Below are 15,681 nucleotides of genomic sequence, written 5' to 3'. Positions count from 1 at the left end.
TAAAAATTATATAATCCTCTGGCATAACTAGGATATGGGGCAGCACATCTGGTGTTGGCCTAAACACCCCACACATTTGGTTTTGGGTTTTTTTTGTGAGCTTGAGTATTTTCTTGCACACACAGACACAGGTAGTGCTATTTAATTTAGTACAAAATTCCTGATGAAAATAGGCAAGATATGAACACCTTAAATAAAACTAAAAGATGTTAGGGTAAAGTAAGAGATGCTTATTTGGTAGCAAATACAATTATCCAGTGCTTAGTTTCACCCTAAGCAACCACAATCACAGTGTAATAATGTCATCCATCTAAATGACAATTTTCAGGAAAAAATATATCATCCAGCTGCCTTTTTTTCTTTCCCCCCTGCCCCCCCGTTATCTAGTTTGGATTTGTATTAAATAATAATATTTTCTACATCAATTTTCATGTCTGTAGCCAGACATCCACTTACTGAAAGCACTGCTCCTTTCATCTTGGTCTAAACTATGTTTCCACAGTCAAAAATAATATTTTAAATTGATTCTGTGGGTGGATTTAGCTCAGAAATACAACTGAGGATGAGACTTAGTGACTAGGTTAACTTGTGCATGGTCTGCCTAGGGCTTGCATGAAGGCTTCCCATGGATGTTCTGCTGGGAAGCCATCCCTGAGTTCTTAGATTTTAATTAACACCTGAGATGTGCAGAGCTCGTTATGAATCTGAATTTTTAAGTGCATGTTGGGTGTCTGCTGCACATCTCACGTATGAAGCAAAGCATGCCACAGACTCCAGAGATTTAACTGGATGATCAAACATCCCGTGTCATCTTGGATCAATATGTTGACTGGGTTTTGCTGGTGTTTTTCCTATGTGTATAGCTAGCCACCAAAACCAAGAGAAAACATCATATTTTCTGTTCCATTCGCTGCCATTATTTTTTTTCTCATGTTTTTTTGCAACTTTTATAACTGGGTGTGTATAAATCGATCTCTCATTGATGTATGTGTTATGGAGTGGAGTGTTGTTTATCCAAACAGATTTGACAGCAGCAAAGTTCACACAGGGACGATAAAAAGGAATGAAATTGATAATTCTCTGCAGATATACACCAGACAGAGTCAATATTTGTGCACACAAACGCTGTAAAAAGGGAGCTTGTAAGGAAGGAAGACGATAGATCATAATCTGGTTCTGTCACCATATTGAAATATCTCACATTTAGACTGTGGCTCATATTAAGGATTTTCCATGTTCTATTTTGCTGTTTCAAACTATTGTAGCATCATTCCATCAGACCAAATTCCTCATCCAGATCTTTGTTCCAGAACATCTTTAAGCACTTTCCCTTTAGTAGGTGAGGAACAGTGAATTGAGGAAGGATTTTCAGCCTGTTTCTGAAGGTAATTCTACATGGATCTGCAGCAGGGATTGAGATTTAGTCTAATATCAGTCTTCCATATTTTGGAATAACCCTTTAGACAGCTGCACTTCCATCATCAAAAAAAAAAAAAGAAAATTAAAGACCCCAAAAACTTGGCTACTGACTTTGAGCAGTATTTATTTCATTATATATTTGGTACATGTTTAGGTTCAAGTTCTTGTAATGACTATTTTTGTTAGAAAAATCTACCTCTTCTACTTCATAGACACAGTGGTGATGGTTCTGCAAAGCACCTGAGCCTGTATTTGATTTTTAAAGCCCCAGGGATAGGCTTAAATTGAAAGATTAATCATATATTGCTACCACTGTTCATTCATTATTAAAATCTCCCACTGGAGAAGTTGGCTGGGAGCTATGACAGGACCATGGCAGAAGAGAGCACTGCAGGGGAACCGAGGCTTAATTAATGCAGTGTAGCCACTGGAGAATTCAACGTTTACCTTAAAATAAATCAAACAACCATTTGCATCATTTGCTGTGCATTACTAGGGCTTTACTCCCATTAAAAAAACTAGACTTCCTCTCTAAACAACCTGATCATTGTGTGCAACAGTCTTCTCCTTTAGGCTGAAAAAAATTTGGGAACACGTTGCTAATTCCTTACAATTTTCATGGAGTGGCCAAGTGCTTCGGTGGTTATAAACTTCCATTTTATCCACTTGTATGTTCAGTCATTCATCACCAGTCTCATGCCTCCCCAGCCTTACCTCATGCTTTTAGTTTCCCTTGGAGCTGCCTGCATGCTGCTGAGACCCCAACATCCCACCAGGTACTGGGAGAGGAATCACTCCATCTTTTTTTCACTGATGTTTTCGAGAGAAGCTCCTCTTTACTGCTGAAAATATTGGAGATCTCTAAAATACAGATTCATTAAAATGTCTAAGCAGTTGAGGCAGGAATTCAAAAAAAAGGCATAGAAGACACACCTTTAATGGTAATTTTAATTCTATTGTTGTTTTGAGTTATTTTTCTAAGAAACTTTCACACTTTCTCCCAACAGTCATCATAACCATGAGTTACTTTTTAGTGTGAGGAGTGGTAAAAATGTTAGGATTTTTTTTTCTTGAAACATGTCTGGTTTCAGTTAATCTTGTGTCAGTCCTGAATAATTCTGCCAAATTAAGCATTGAACTGAAGCAAGATCAGTAATGCAAATGGAATAGATTTTTATCTGAGGAACAAGTTCTGAGATCCCCAGGAGGTGGGGAAGCATAAAGAGCTATTGATTGTATTCTTATAGTAATTAAGACAGCTATTACAGAAGTTCAGGCAGGTTTATCACCTCAGCTGGTGAAATAAACAGCATTAATGTCCCATGATTGCAGACATAAAATGGTTTGGGTTGGAAGGAGCCTTAAAATCATCCAGTACCACCCTCTGCCATGGGCAAGGAAAACCTTCCACTATCCCAGGTTGCTCCAAGCCCCATCCAGCCTGGCCTTGGACACTTCCAGGGATGCAGGGGCAGCCACAGCTTCTCTGGGCGCCCTGTGTGAGGCCCTCATCTCCCTGGGTAAATCAGTTCTTCCTAATATCCAATCTAAACATGCTGTCTTTCCATTTAAATCCATTTCCCCCTTGTGGCATGTCCTATTTAATCTCACAGAACAAACGACCATGTCCTGAACTGGTGCCTGTATTTTCCATCCAGTTATAAATTAATTAACATGATTCCAAACAGAAAAAAGACCGTGATTTTTTAGCAATTTTCAATTGCAGTTTGTAAATATCAATGAAGGCTGACCTAGAACAGAGACCAGACAGAGCTAAAGAATAAAGCAGGGATTTATTAAAGGATCTCCTCCATGGATCCACCTTGGGCAGCACCAGAGCCCAGCCAGGGCTGCACCCAAGATGAACCAAAATGGCCCCAAAATGCACGAGCGCTCCCGGGGGCTCTCCCTGGGATCAGTTCTGCTCCATTGGCACCTTGGAGTTCATTGTCCCATTCCAGCTTTAGCCCAGGCAGTCCCATCCTGCTTGTTTTTCTCTCTCCAGCCCACGTTGTTTGTGCTCCTGGGCTGAGATTTGGATCATTTGTCCTTGGTGCCCAGCTGGAGCAGGAATTGTTTTGTCTCCCTGCTCTGTGCAGAGCTCACCATGCCCTGGTATGAAGCTCAGACCCTCACACTAAAGCAGCACAGAATCTGAAAAATATAAGAGCTAAAACCTGAGGCATCAGAAGTAGCAGATTATTTAGGGATAGTTACCCCATATGCTGAGAGCCAAGGAGCACCACATCAGGAGTCCATGAATTAAATGGGGTCTCACAGTCCTGGGGACTGCAAACACATATTCACAACCCTACAGTAGCTGCCCATCAGGCCCACATTATTTGAATGGATTTATCATCTATTAGTTTCTTCCCTGGAATTTTAGGAAATTGATAATAAATTGATAATAAATTGATCTGGCAAGACTTCACCATTTTTACCATGAAAAATCCAGCCAACAGTGTGTAAGCTGGTATGTCAGACATCCTGGTTTTGGTCAAGTTGTTGTAGAGAGAGTACATCACCCCCCCAGAAAAAAAATAAATACCAAACATATTTCTAAAGAAATGCCTACACAAAGCTTAAATTCACGCTGTTATTTTCACAAGCATTGTTGCATTGCTGAAATATTCACTCTAGAGAGAAAATCATCAGCATCACTACCATAAAACACCACTATATTTAGTAGGTGCATGATGTAGATGCATGCTGGAATAACCCTTAAGATTAAAAAGACCCACACATTTCCATCAAATCTTTGTTTTTTCATTCATTTTCAAGTATCAAGCACATATAACTGAAAAAAACTTATTTTATTATGATTTCCAGTTTATCACGACTGGTATAATATGGGAGGGGGAAGCTTGTTTCTGCTTTTGCTTTGACAGATTCTTCACAAATTTTGTATCACATGTTGAAAGCTCAATGAAAAGAAAATAAACCCCACATATATATCTAGCTAATTCAGGTCTACGTCATTCCTCCAATCAGCATCTTGCTGGAAAGAAAGGAGAATCATGGCATATATCATAGGTAGGTATGATTTTACCTATGGTGCAACCTAGAGGGTTTAGGGCAGCAAAAGCAATGTTGTAACCCGGATGTTTTGGTAAACAACACTCCTCTAAAATTCACCTCCAAAGTCACTGGACACGCAGTGATTCATTCTGCTACCGCTTTGTCTTGCTGCAAGTGCTCAGACTGCCAGAGTTGGTAATTATTGACAGGGTCTTGGTGCCAAAAGGCTGATTTTTTGGCAAGCAGGTGGCAGATTATGTCGGATGGACAGTGTGTTCTCTAGGAGGGCACTGCAATTCCTGAGCCCCAGGAACTGCCAGCTGGGTGCTGGCACGCCCAACGACCCAGCAACAAAAGGAACTCGTGTCCTCGGGTTAATCCTTTTCCACCACAGGAAAATACACTGGGAAACACAGATGATGGTCATTTGATGTCAGTGCATGATCAGCAAGGACCTAGTGCTCATTTATAAGGAATGCCAAGGGAGTAGATACTTGCTGCTTTAATTGACACTAATTCTTGATTTCTTTATTTAAAATTCTAGAAAAAATGTGCTCATTCACTAATATACTTTTCATTTGCACTGCCCAAGGCAAATTATTACTTTGGGTGCTGGTTTGCTTTCTTTTTTTGGTTGTTTTTTACTTCAAAGTTTTGGGTGGAAAGGATGGGGGTGTTCATTTGTGCCAATCTTTTCAGGTAGGGATTGGAAAAATCTGAGTGTACTCATTAGGAATGTAAGATCATGCAGGCTATATTCCATAATTAGCATGAGCGTAATTAACAGGGATTTATTGATTTTCAGACAAAATAATCAAAAACCCTGTTCTGCTTTGAGTACTTATCTCTGGTTTCAATTGATGTAAAATCAAACAGCACAGAATATTTAGTGTCTTTTTAATGCTCCTGGGAGCTGTTATTGCTACTGAACAACTGAGGGTAAAATGCACCTAAATCCCTCAGGTGCCTGTGGCAAGGACAGGAAGGTGAATTTTTGGTTGTCAAATCTACTTTCCCAACCTAAACCCTGTCCTGTCATCCAGTACATCCTTTACATTCTTATTTAAATTATGATATTAGACCTAAAACTATTTCTGCCTTGAAAGGGATTTTATCTCATGGGCCACCAGCCAGAGGAATATTCCAAAAGAGCAAATCAGTATTTATAAAGGAAATTCCATTTCATTTCCAATCATATACAAGCACCTGACCAGAGCTTTGGCAGGATCTGATTTTGAAATCATGCATCACAAATCTTATTTCTTTTTGTTACACCACTACCTGAATGCAACATGAAAAAGGGTTCTGCTTCTATTATTTGGAAATCTTTAGAAGGCAGATTTTAGGGTGCAAGGCCTTGGCCTGCACAGGTGGTGTCTGTTTGGTGGAGGCTGACTCTTGTCCTTTTTTCTCTTGCAGTACCATTGAAAAATAGGCTTTGTCTTTAAACACTATTTCTGTGGCTGTAAGGCATTTTCATGGGAAATTTTATGGTTTAAATGGAGATACAGACAGACAAAAGGATACAATGGTGATTTTTGTTGTTGATGAACTCATGAGGTTTTGAAATCTGCCTGGGTTTCATATGTAAGAATTTTCCAATGATGACTTAAAATTTCTCCCGGGCTTCATGAGGCAGCCTGAAAGAACAAAAATTGCATCCTAAAAGAGCAAAACACAGACTTTCCCCCCCCATTTGTCACATGAGCAAGCCATGAACTGAAAAAGAGCAATTTTGCATTGGAAGAGAAGCCACAAAAAGGTGCTCCTTCTCTTGAAAGATCAAGGAGGCGTGCAGGTTAGTGAGAGAGAGAATAATGCCAGGTTTTATCCAACACTGCAATTCTCTTTATTTATATATATATATTTAAGAAAACACAGTAAAGCTTGCTGCACTCTCAACAGTTCTATCAAGGGTTGGATTAGCCCTAACAGCCCTGTTTCCACAGAGTTTGAGGCACCAAAAAAAGGCTGACCAGTGTATTGTGAATTCCCATTGAAATGTTAGTGCCACGTATCTGGAAATTTCAGATATAAACACTTTTCAAAAACAGTACCAAAGCCATCATGGCTTGATTGCCATAACTGGTATGGAACAGAACTCAGAACACCCAGAGGCTCAAGCCAGAGGGATTTATATGTAAGTGCTTGCATCTGGAGGGTGCCTGTGTAAATATAGGATTTTGCCCATGCATGTGCTGTCTGAAACACTTTAGATATCTAAAATTGTTCCAGCCTTGCTGCTTAAAAGGCCACAAATACTTTAGCACTGTGCACAATATAAAGCTTCATATTGTAAAGGGAGAGTGACTGCACTTCACTAAATTTGCTGTAACCTTGTAAATTTTGCCACACACTAGAGCTTCCTGATTAGCAAAACTAAGGTGGCTTTCAGGAAAAAAATGCACAATGGTTCTCAAATGTGGTTATGAAGTTACTGCACTCGGTCAGAGTGAAAAACTTAATTTTGATGTGTATTGATATGCTTCAGTTGTCATGGAGATCAGCAGGATAGGGAACGTCCAGTGCCCAAGGCCACTCAGCTTTTTGAATTAGCCATGGTTTTGGGTACAGAATCTTTTATCAGAGCAGCTTGCTTAGATCCTGGGAAAAATAATGGGTTTGGAGAATCAGAAAAATGTTTAGAAATTTCAAATTGAGCATTAACTTGGGAATATCCAAAGTAGACCATTCTGGTTCTCTGTCCTTTTCCTCATGCATTGCTCATGTCTAAGTTTGCTGGTTTGAGTGCACTGTTAGACTGAAAGGGATAGATCTGAATTTTTCTTTGTCCCCAAATCAGTTGGCAACTCTGATTCTTTGAATCAATTACTTAATGTAAAGGTGAAGGTGGAGCTGAAGCAATTGGTCATGCAGCAGTGAATGTGAGACTTCAGGAAATAGGGAATAATTCTGACATCTCTGGTCCTGAACGTGCTTTCAGTTTATACCAAAGCTCAATGCCCACCAGAAACCATTGTCTTCCACTTAGTTTTTCCCACCATTCACACTTTTGCCTCTATCATATGAAGACAATAGGAATTTATTTTCCCCTCAACGTCTCTGTTTCTTCTTGTCATTGATTTCTTGCGTCTCACTTCAGCAGCTGGCATTGTTTCACATCCAGTGGGGTTAGTTTTACATCTGGAGAATTTTTAGGATGTACTCCAAGCAAGTACACAGCCGGAGGTAGGGAGGGGACAAGGGAGATGTTGCAGAAGGTTTATTTGATCTGGAAAGATGAATTTCTTGTGAGGACCTTGTGACTAACAGTGTGTGTCAAAGGAACTGTGGGGTGCAAAGCAGGTAATGAGGTTTCTAAGAACAAACTCTGCCTGCCTTGGAGGGTAAAAGAACATCCTCAAAGGCCACCAGGCAACAGAGCCTTAATACAGAGTGCAGTCTCAATGAAGGCTGTTGAAACAAATGCAAACCTAAAATCTACCTCAAGACAGGACCATGTGTACAATTCATATCACAGTTTTAGTCCCACCTGTATCATTATTGAGGGAATCCCAAGCTGTAATTCCTATTTGTATTTCCAAAGAAAACACTGGATTTGTTCAGCTACTTAAGTGTCTGCAAGCCAAGCTTTTTTAACAAAGGGAGTGCTCTCTTTTTTTCATGAAGGAGAGTTGTAGAGATGGGTTGTACCGTGAATCTGCAGGGATATTGCAGAACATGTAAGACAGGTGAGTCAAAACAGTGTAACTGAAGCTTCAGAGCTGCAGATTATATAAAACCAGTGTAGTTATAGTGATGCTGAGCTCTGCCAGCTGACAGGAGCCCCAACCTGTCTGCAATGCTTGAAAATCTATTTCTTGTGTCAGCCCAGGACAATAATCACTCTGTGGGCTTTGCTCATTTGCTTTCTTTCAAGGACAATGAGCTAAATCCCATTCTCAGATATTTATGCCTGGATTTGGATATGCACATTCTTCTTTTGAAACAGTAAAATATTCAGAATGTTAATTTGTGTAAGAATCTCATTTGGCATGGTACATTTTTCCCATTGAACATTATTCTCATTTATAATTCTGTTGTCTGCTGCACCTCAGTGATGTTACTGCACCTCCAACAGAATTATTCCACAGTGCATGACTTGGATTTGTGCTCTGCACTCAGAGACAATAACCCAGCTTGGGAAAACAGGAGCTCCAGAATTAATACAGGGCAAGAATCAGGACACAGAACCTTGAAGCTACAGTTGTTTTTGTTGGCAGAATTCTGCTCTCTGCTACCAGCTTTATTCTCTAGAGTTAGAAAAGCCAAGAATGAGCACTGTAGATAGAATTTTTTTCTCTCTTTAACCATTCAGTTTCACCTTCAAGCCTCAGATCTACTCAAGGGTCAGATTTACTGGACAAAAATTTCCAGACCAAATTCATGTTTGTTAAATGTTTGTTTTTAATCACAGCATTAATCTGTGAGCAGTCATTCAGCTTCAGCTTCTTATTTTGGTGGCATTAGCAAGGAAAAGTAGAACTAGTAGAACTCTAGGTAAGAAGCCTAAGAATTTGGGACTTGTTTTTCATTAAAGGCTAGAGTCACAGTTTCCTTTTTTTTTTTTTTTTTCCCATGAAGAACACAATATTTGTTGTACTTTTAGCAAGACAAGGGGGGATCTACCTGGTTTAATCAAACAATCCTGCAGGGCTACTTCCACAGTCTATAGAGACTTGCCCAGTCCAGAGAAGAAAATCTTTTCGTACAGCTTATTTAACTTTAAACAACAAGTTTAAATCTCACTTTATGGCCTATTTCTCACCACTCAGTGCTAAGCTGGCATGGGGTGGCAAGGAAAAAGGCATGCAGCTAAAAAAAATTAGAGGAGATGCAACTAAAAGACAACTTTGCTGAGGAGCACCTGGGCTTACTTTGGATGAGAGGGTGAATGACTCTGCCTGCACAGAGTTGCAGCCGCTGCAGTGGGATGGAATTGCAGAATCTGCTTGTTGCTCACAGAACAAGTTCTGTTTTTCAAACTTCTCCGTCTGATCTCTGTAAGGGCACGGGGTTCGTAAATGTAGTTGGTGTTTCGAAGGGAAACAAGTGCAGCTTCAGGGAATCTTCAGCTCCTGAGCAGCAGGGAGAAGTTGTCACCCAGCCTAGAGAAGTCATCAGCTGAGGGGAAGCGAGTATGTGATATAAATAATATATTATAGAGATTCACTTTTCAATTTTCTCCTCTCTCTCCCATACAATCTCTCTACTTCCACTTTGGTTAACTTTCTACTGTATTTTCAATGCTTTATTTAATTGATTTGTTTCTGCATTCCTTCTCCTGCTACTGCACAGCTGCCAATCCTACTCATGGTGAGGTTACATAGAATTACTCAAGCAGGGTGCACAAAGATTCTTCACAGGGAGCAGTTTTAATTTGCATGAATCAAGGTCTACCTTTACTGCATTTCCCAAAGGATTCCCTTTCAGCACATTCAGAGACAAGGCACAAACCTCATCACTCCCCGTGCGTTAGTAGCAACCTAAATTCAGAACCCTGACCATTTTCATGATGGATGTACTTGGATAATGCAGCATAACCTCCTTCCCCTTGATCAGCATGCTCATTTCCCTCCTCTTAAGCACCTCTGAGACATCTAGAATTGAATTACAACTCCTTTTGCCTCAGATTTGTGTTCTCTCTCATTTGCATTGAGACGTCCAGGCGTTTGGTGGCCTTCAGCCACATCATCCATCTCTCATTTCACCCCGAGAGTGTTTAACTTTTTCTTTCCCCTTCCACCCTAGCACCCTCCCTCTTCCTCCCAGATGCAGCTGCAGTCCCTGCCCAGGACACTTGCGGTGAGACTCAGCTTGTTTGCCTTTAGCTGTCTAAAGTCTCGTGCTCGATCTGAGCGGTCCAGTCGTCGTCTATGGTCACTCGGGGACACCAGGGCACCTCCGTCAGACAGAGCATCCCCTTGTGCCTTAGATGTCTCTGTCACACAGGCCAGCTCAGCCTGGAAGTCCCTGTTCTTCCCCTGAGTGAGTCCAAGGTGATAGTTCAGTTTGGAACCTGTCTTTGGCACGTGGAGTTAGATGTGACCAACTCCGTTCTCTGTGTGCCTACAGAGGTCTCAGGAGCCTGCCCTGATTCATGCAGTGTTTTCATAGCCATGCTCTCATTTTAATTCATTTTCTTATATTTGTCTATTTTTTTCCTCCTCTGTCTCTTCTGTCTTTCTCCCTTTCCTTCTACCAATGTCTCTACTCTGAAAACAAATAAAAAAGTTTGCAAAATAAAAGGGGAGGGAGAAAGGAAAGAAAACATCTATAAATTCTGTACTCTTAAAACCTGGGGCACTTTACAGCATCTAAAATCAGAGAGTTTACTGAAATTAGTAATGGCAGAAAATAAGTGTAACAGCACTAAAATAGTAAGGTTTTCCTAAGAAGTATTAGCATTGTCTTCCATCACAAACCTGTGTGTCAGTGTCTCCTCACTGGGTATGGAGCAGCAGTTAATCCATAGATAATATTTTCAAAATCAAGTCTGATTTTTTCAATATTTCTAGTAAATACCAAGTGCTGTCATCTCACGTCTATTCACCAGGAAAACCTATTAAAAAATCAATCCCTGTCAAATGAAACAGGGCATAAGCAGTAAAGGAAACATGGATGGGAATTTATTTCTAGATTGCCATGGCAACATTAAGTATATCATCAAAGACTTCAAACCTCTACAACAACCCACGGCTAAGACTTTTCAAAGTGATTATTGATTTTTAGATGTTTCCTTTTCAGGTTCTGTACCTTAATATGCCTCGTAAGTGCTTCTTTTCAACACAGGCTGAGCAGCCCTCTTGTGGTAAAAATTGGTCGGAGAAATGTGCTGCAGATCAAGTGATCAAAAAAATGAGTGGCCCTCAAAATCCATAGTCACTTCTGAAAGCCTCAGTCACAATAAAATGGAACTATCCCTAAAACCTCTTTGCTCATTTTTGATCAGTCTAAGCAGACGAGTAATCCCAACTCAGCTCTGTGAAAAGCAGGTGGTGCAAAAATCTAGCACAGAAATTCTACTGTAAGAGGAGCAGTCATTTTCATGTTTACTTCCTCAGCAACATCCAAAACATGAAATTCATTTTATGAGTTGAAACACAGTTACTATATCCATCTGCTGGATGTGTCCATGCCCCAAGACTGTGTTCTTTCCAACTCTTATACTGTAATATTTAATAACAACACAGTTATCAGACTTTAATTATCCAAAAGGAAGCAAAATATAACTCCAGTAATGGGGATTGACTTAAAGGAGTTAAAAGTAGGGGGAAATTCATGTTTTCAATTCATACTGGTTTACTGTTCAGATTATAAATTCCATGAGTTGTGAACACAGATCTTAGACTGTATAACAGAAACAGAGTTGGGTTTGTTTGAAAAAACTTAAATGTTTGCCTTGAAGACAATTGCTTTAAAAATCAACTTTTATTATCCTTTATATTAATGGAGATTTAGTCAGGGTACTCAGTGGTGTTTGCTATTTATCCCATCCTAGAGTGGACATCTAAAATAGGTCAGATGTACCTGGCCAACAAATGTGTATTTCTCTCTCAACTGTTTATTCTGATGATTCTCAGGGTCCTAAGGATGTCCATTTTGCTTACACATCTGTACTGTAAAGCTCCAGCCTCTCCTGAGGTGAATCCCACCAAAACAACCACATGTTGGAAACAAAACAAAAATTCTCCCCTTGAAAGATGACAAGAAATCACTATTTTCAATTTGCATGTTTTTCAGCCCAGATATAAAATCTCTTATAGGATCCTTCCAAATGTCTCCATGTTTCAGACTACCCTTCTGAGTGACTGATTTTAATGAGCCCCTCCTGGGTGGTTGGAAAGGAACTATTTTGTTCTCTGTTCCTAGAATCCAACATGCAGGGATCAAAGTCCTGCTCCACGGTGTATGAACTGCTGCTTTGATGGGCTCACTAAGTGGTACCTCCAAAATTACCAGTCAGGCATTCAGATTCCATACTGAGCTCTTTCCCCATCACCAAGGAAGATGGAAAAACAGCTTTGGTGTTCTTACTAGAACTCTGTTAAAAAGAAGGGATCCACACTACAACGAAAATGAGGAACACCTGATGGAATTAACCTTAGATTGATCCCCATCCTACAAGTCTATGTTACTCTCTGATTGTTCTCCATGAGCATGCAGTCAGCTTTCATTTAATCTATTGTTCTGTGACCCCCTGAACAAAGCCAGACTGAGAAGGTCTGGTGTATTTTGGATGCGTTAGCGCTGCCCGCCTGCCCTCAAGGTGTTTGAATTTTGGTTTGTCCATGAATCAGCACATCACAACGGCCAGCAACAGCCAGTGCACTTTAATTTTTATTTAATCTTTTAATTTCTGCTTCAGTCAAGCAGCTGGTTTGTGCTGTGACTCCATTCTGTCGTGTCTGCTTTCCATCTTTGTGACGTGTCTCATGAAATGTGTTGAAAGTGACCTACCTTGGCCTGTTCACGATATGCTGAAAAAAATGCTAATCTTGTCATATTTAGCAGCTGCGTTCAGAAATGCTACTGTAAGCCTAAGAGGGCTAACCAGCACTCTTGCAAGATGTCAGAACTATCAACCATTACCCTGTAAGTGTACGCACTCCTGTGACATTACTCTGTGTGTGTGACGCATGTTGCAGTTAAATGAGTGGATGAGAGCAGAGGGGAAGTAACCAGAGAGCAAAGCATTCATTTAGTTCTTGTTGCATGTAGAATTTTTGTTTTGTTCTTGTTCTGTGCCTTTGCCGATGCTCTACGATCGAGGATTTTAAGGTTGTTTTATTTTTTTTCTTCTTTTTTTTTTTTGGTAATTATGGCTAGTGCTATTGATGGTTTTGGGTAGTGCCTGTACAGAATTAATAGCTGCTCTTTATTGTACAGCAAAGAGGTGAGCACCTTCATACTGAGAGAAAATGTTTCACCTGAAAGTTTCCTAGAAAAACTGGGTGAGGTTGAGTCAATCAGACCTTCAGTGGGTAAAAAAACGTCTTTTGTCCATTGAATTGAGTGAAGTTAATTTAATAAACATCCAAGAATTAAGAAAGTCTAAAGTTGACCTAATATCAAAATTAATTGTATCCATCAGAATATAGAATCACTAAGCTGGAAAAGACCTCCAAGATCATCAAGTTCTGTCCAATATTGTCGAATATCATCAAATATAAAATGAGGCGTAGAGTAAATGAGCAGAATAAAATGAGGAGAAGAGTAAATAAAAGTCATTCAGCCAAGAGTTATGTGAATTAATCACTATCCTATAGTTCATCTGACTCCTTGCTCCTTGCATAAGAAGCCCACAGGTTTTCACAGATTCATGAAATTATTAAGGTTGGAAAAGAGCTCCAAGGTCTTTCTTTCCTTTTGTTTAGATGAGGTGCAATTTCAGACATCTGTAATATGTTTTCTGATGATCTGTCTCCTGAATTTCACAGCAGTTCATAAGTGTGAATCAACATTCTCTGAGCTGTCCTGTCAAACAGACCCAAGACTTCAGGATTTTGTTAAGGAATATTTCATAGTTATCTTCAACACCATTAAGGAAAAAAATATTGGTTTGTAACTTAACTCATATATGGTTATGTTTTTTAATTAGAAAAAAAAAATTAAAGTGAATTTTCTGTGTGATTTCATATATCTTGGAGGTATTTAAGAATTAGAACAATGAAGAGCCTAAAAAATATTCAGTCAACAGACTGGAACCGTGCAAAGGCAGATAGAAATAGAGAAGACAAAAAGAAGCAGCTGTGTCTTCTACAGTTGGGTAAAACTGGGAGTTAGGTTTAGCGGGAGATAGTTTGAAATATAAAGTTCACTGCCTAATGGACATCCTGATGCAGCCCAGACATCCTGTTGGGCCTTTGCAGAGAACCAAATTTTACATTAAATGCAGTGTTTCTGAAAGATGGGAGACTTAAAACCTTCTAAGGTGAAATCCTCTACCTAGTCAAGGGCAAGAAGAGTTCAGCCTAAACAGGAGGTATTTAAACCTATGTTTTTTGTGTCTGTTGAAGTATGAAAGTCTTGGTAAGCTTGCCTGTTTTTCAAGTCCTTGGTCTGAAGATGTGGTTTATGCATGGGAAAATTAAAAATCTGGAATAATTCTGGTGCTACCTCAGGTGTTTTGGAAGTGATGCTGCAGACCTAATTAAATTTTGGAGCAGATCTGTCAGGAAGGTTACTGAAGTTCCTGAAAGTCACTTTAATGTTTTCAGCATTTTGTGATAAAATAGATCCTTCAGTTTATTAAACATGAGCTGTGTCGAGCATTTCATTACTAATGACACCCTTTGCCTTTGTGGTTTGCTCTTTATCCTTCAATTTGAAATACTGTCACGATTTTTTTTTGCAGAGATTTATCACAGAGATGATGAATGAACCTTTGGCCAGAGAAATTGGGTTCCTCTAATCTAAACCTCACAAATCTACAGGGCAGAAATTTGTGTGACAAACTCAGTCCAGGTTCCCTTTGAGGTCAATGGATAGATTTAGGAAGTGATAAGAATTTCTTTAAGGGCAGAGGATTTGTCCTTTTGTGCCAGTGATTCTTCTTCATAAGGGACTTTAGGTCTGCTTTTAATTTACAAAAAAATAGATGCCATCATTGCAGATATGTCACAGCATTAAGTTAATAAATATATACATAAATAATCATACTCAATACCCACAGGTTTACAACAGAAGTCACCTCTTGTTAAAAAAATATCTGTAGCACACAAGAATTAAGTTTTTAAAGTGTATTTTTCTCTGCATTAACTTTAGAGACAATTTAAAATAATTTCATACTCAATATCTAAACTATGCATATCCAAACCTCAGTGAGGTGAATTTTGCTTTTCAGGACTACACACCTTGATGTCTTAATTGAAAAAGTTTATATTTGATCAAAGTATTTTTCACTTAGGACAGCTTTTAAACTGGGCAATTCTCTTACTTTAGAGGGTCAGGACTAAATGGCAAAACAACAATATAATATTCCTTCAAAGTCTATGGTTTCAAGATTTTTGCTTCTTTTTTGATTTTTTCTCTCAAAAAAGGTTCAGAAGTTGAGACTTCAGCAATCTCCTTAGTAAATGTGGATGTGTAATGGAAAAATAAAAGCATGATTCTTTCAAATACTGATCAAATTAGACACATTCCTACTTAGTGTTTCTTTTAGCATGAAGTTCTAATTTCATTGCTTATTGAGGAGTGAGGGAGTGAGGAGTGTTAGTTTGTTTGTACTAACACTTAAAACAA

The 15,681-nt window shown here is 39.3% G+C and overlaps 1 protein-coding gene across 14 annotated transcripts in view; it reads left to right on the top strand.

Annotated features, from left to right (window-relative positions):
* Nucleotides 1-15,681, top strand: part of ADCYAP1R1 (ADCYAP receptor type I) — a 144,225-nt gene that overhangs the window by 122,399 nt on the left and 6,145 nt on the right. For 6 of the 14 annotated variants that reach the window (XM_030264180.4, XM_041714322.2, XM_072925261.1 and 3 more), the window contains 2 exons: nucleotides 10,189-10,242; nucleotides 12,949-13,032. The exons of 2 other annotated variants lie outside the window; for them this stretch is intronic. In XM_030264180.4, coding sequence (XP_030120040.2) covers nucleotides 10,189-10,242; nucleotides 12,949-13,032 — 138 coding nt within the window. Of the gene's footprint in view, nucleotides 1-4,410; nucleotides 4,453-10,188; nucleotides 10,243-12,948; nucleotides 13,033-15,681 lie in introns of all 14 variants that reach the window. 6 more of the 14 variants (XM_041714324.2, XM_041714326.2, XM_041714323.2 and 3 more) reach the window with 4 other exon arrangements.

Source organism: Taeniopygia guttata, chromosome 2 (assembly GCF_048771995.1).
Source record: "Taeniopygia guttata chromosome 2, bTaeGut7.mat, whole genome shotgun sequence".
Taxonomy (NCBI): Eukaryota; Metazoa; Chordata; class Aves; order Passeriformes; family Estrildidae; genus Taeniopygia; species Taeniopygia guttata.
This window is presented reverse-complemented; position numbering and strand designations above follow the sequence as displayed.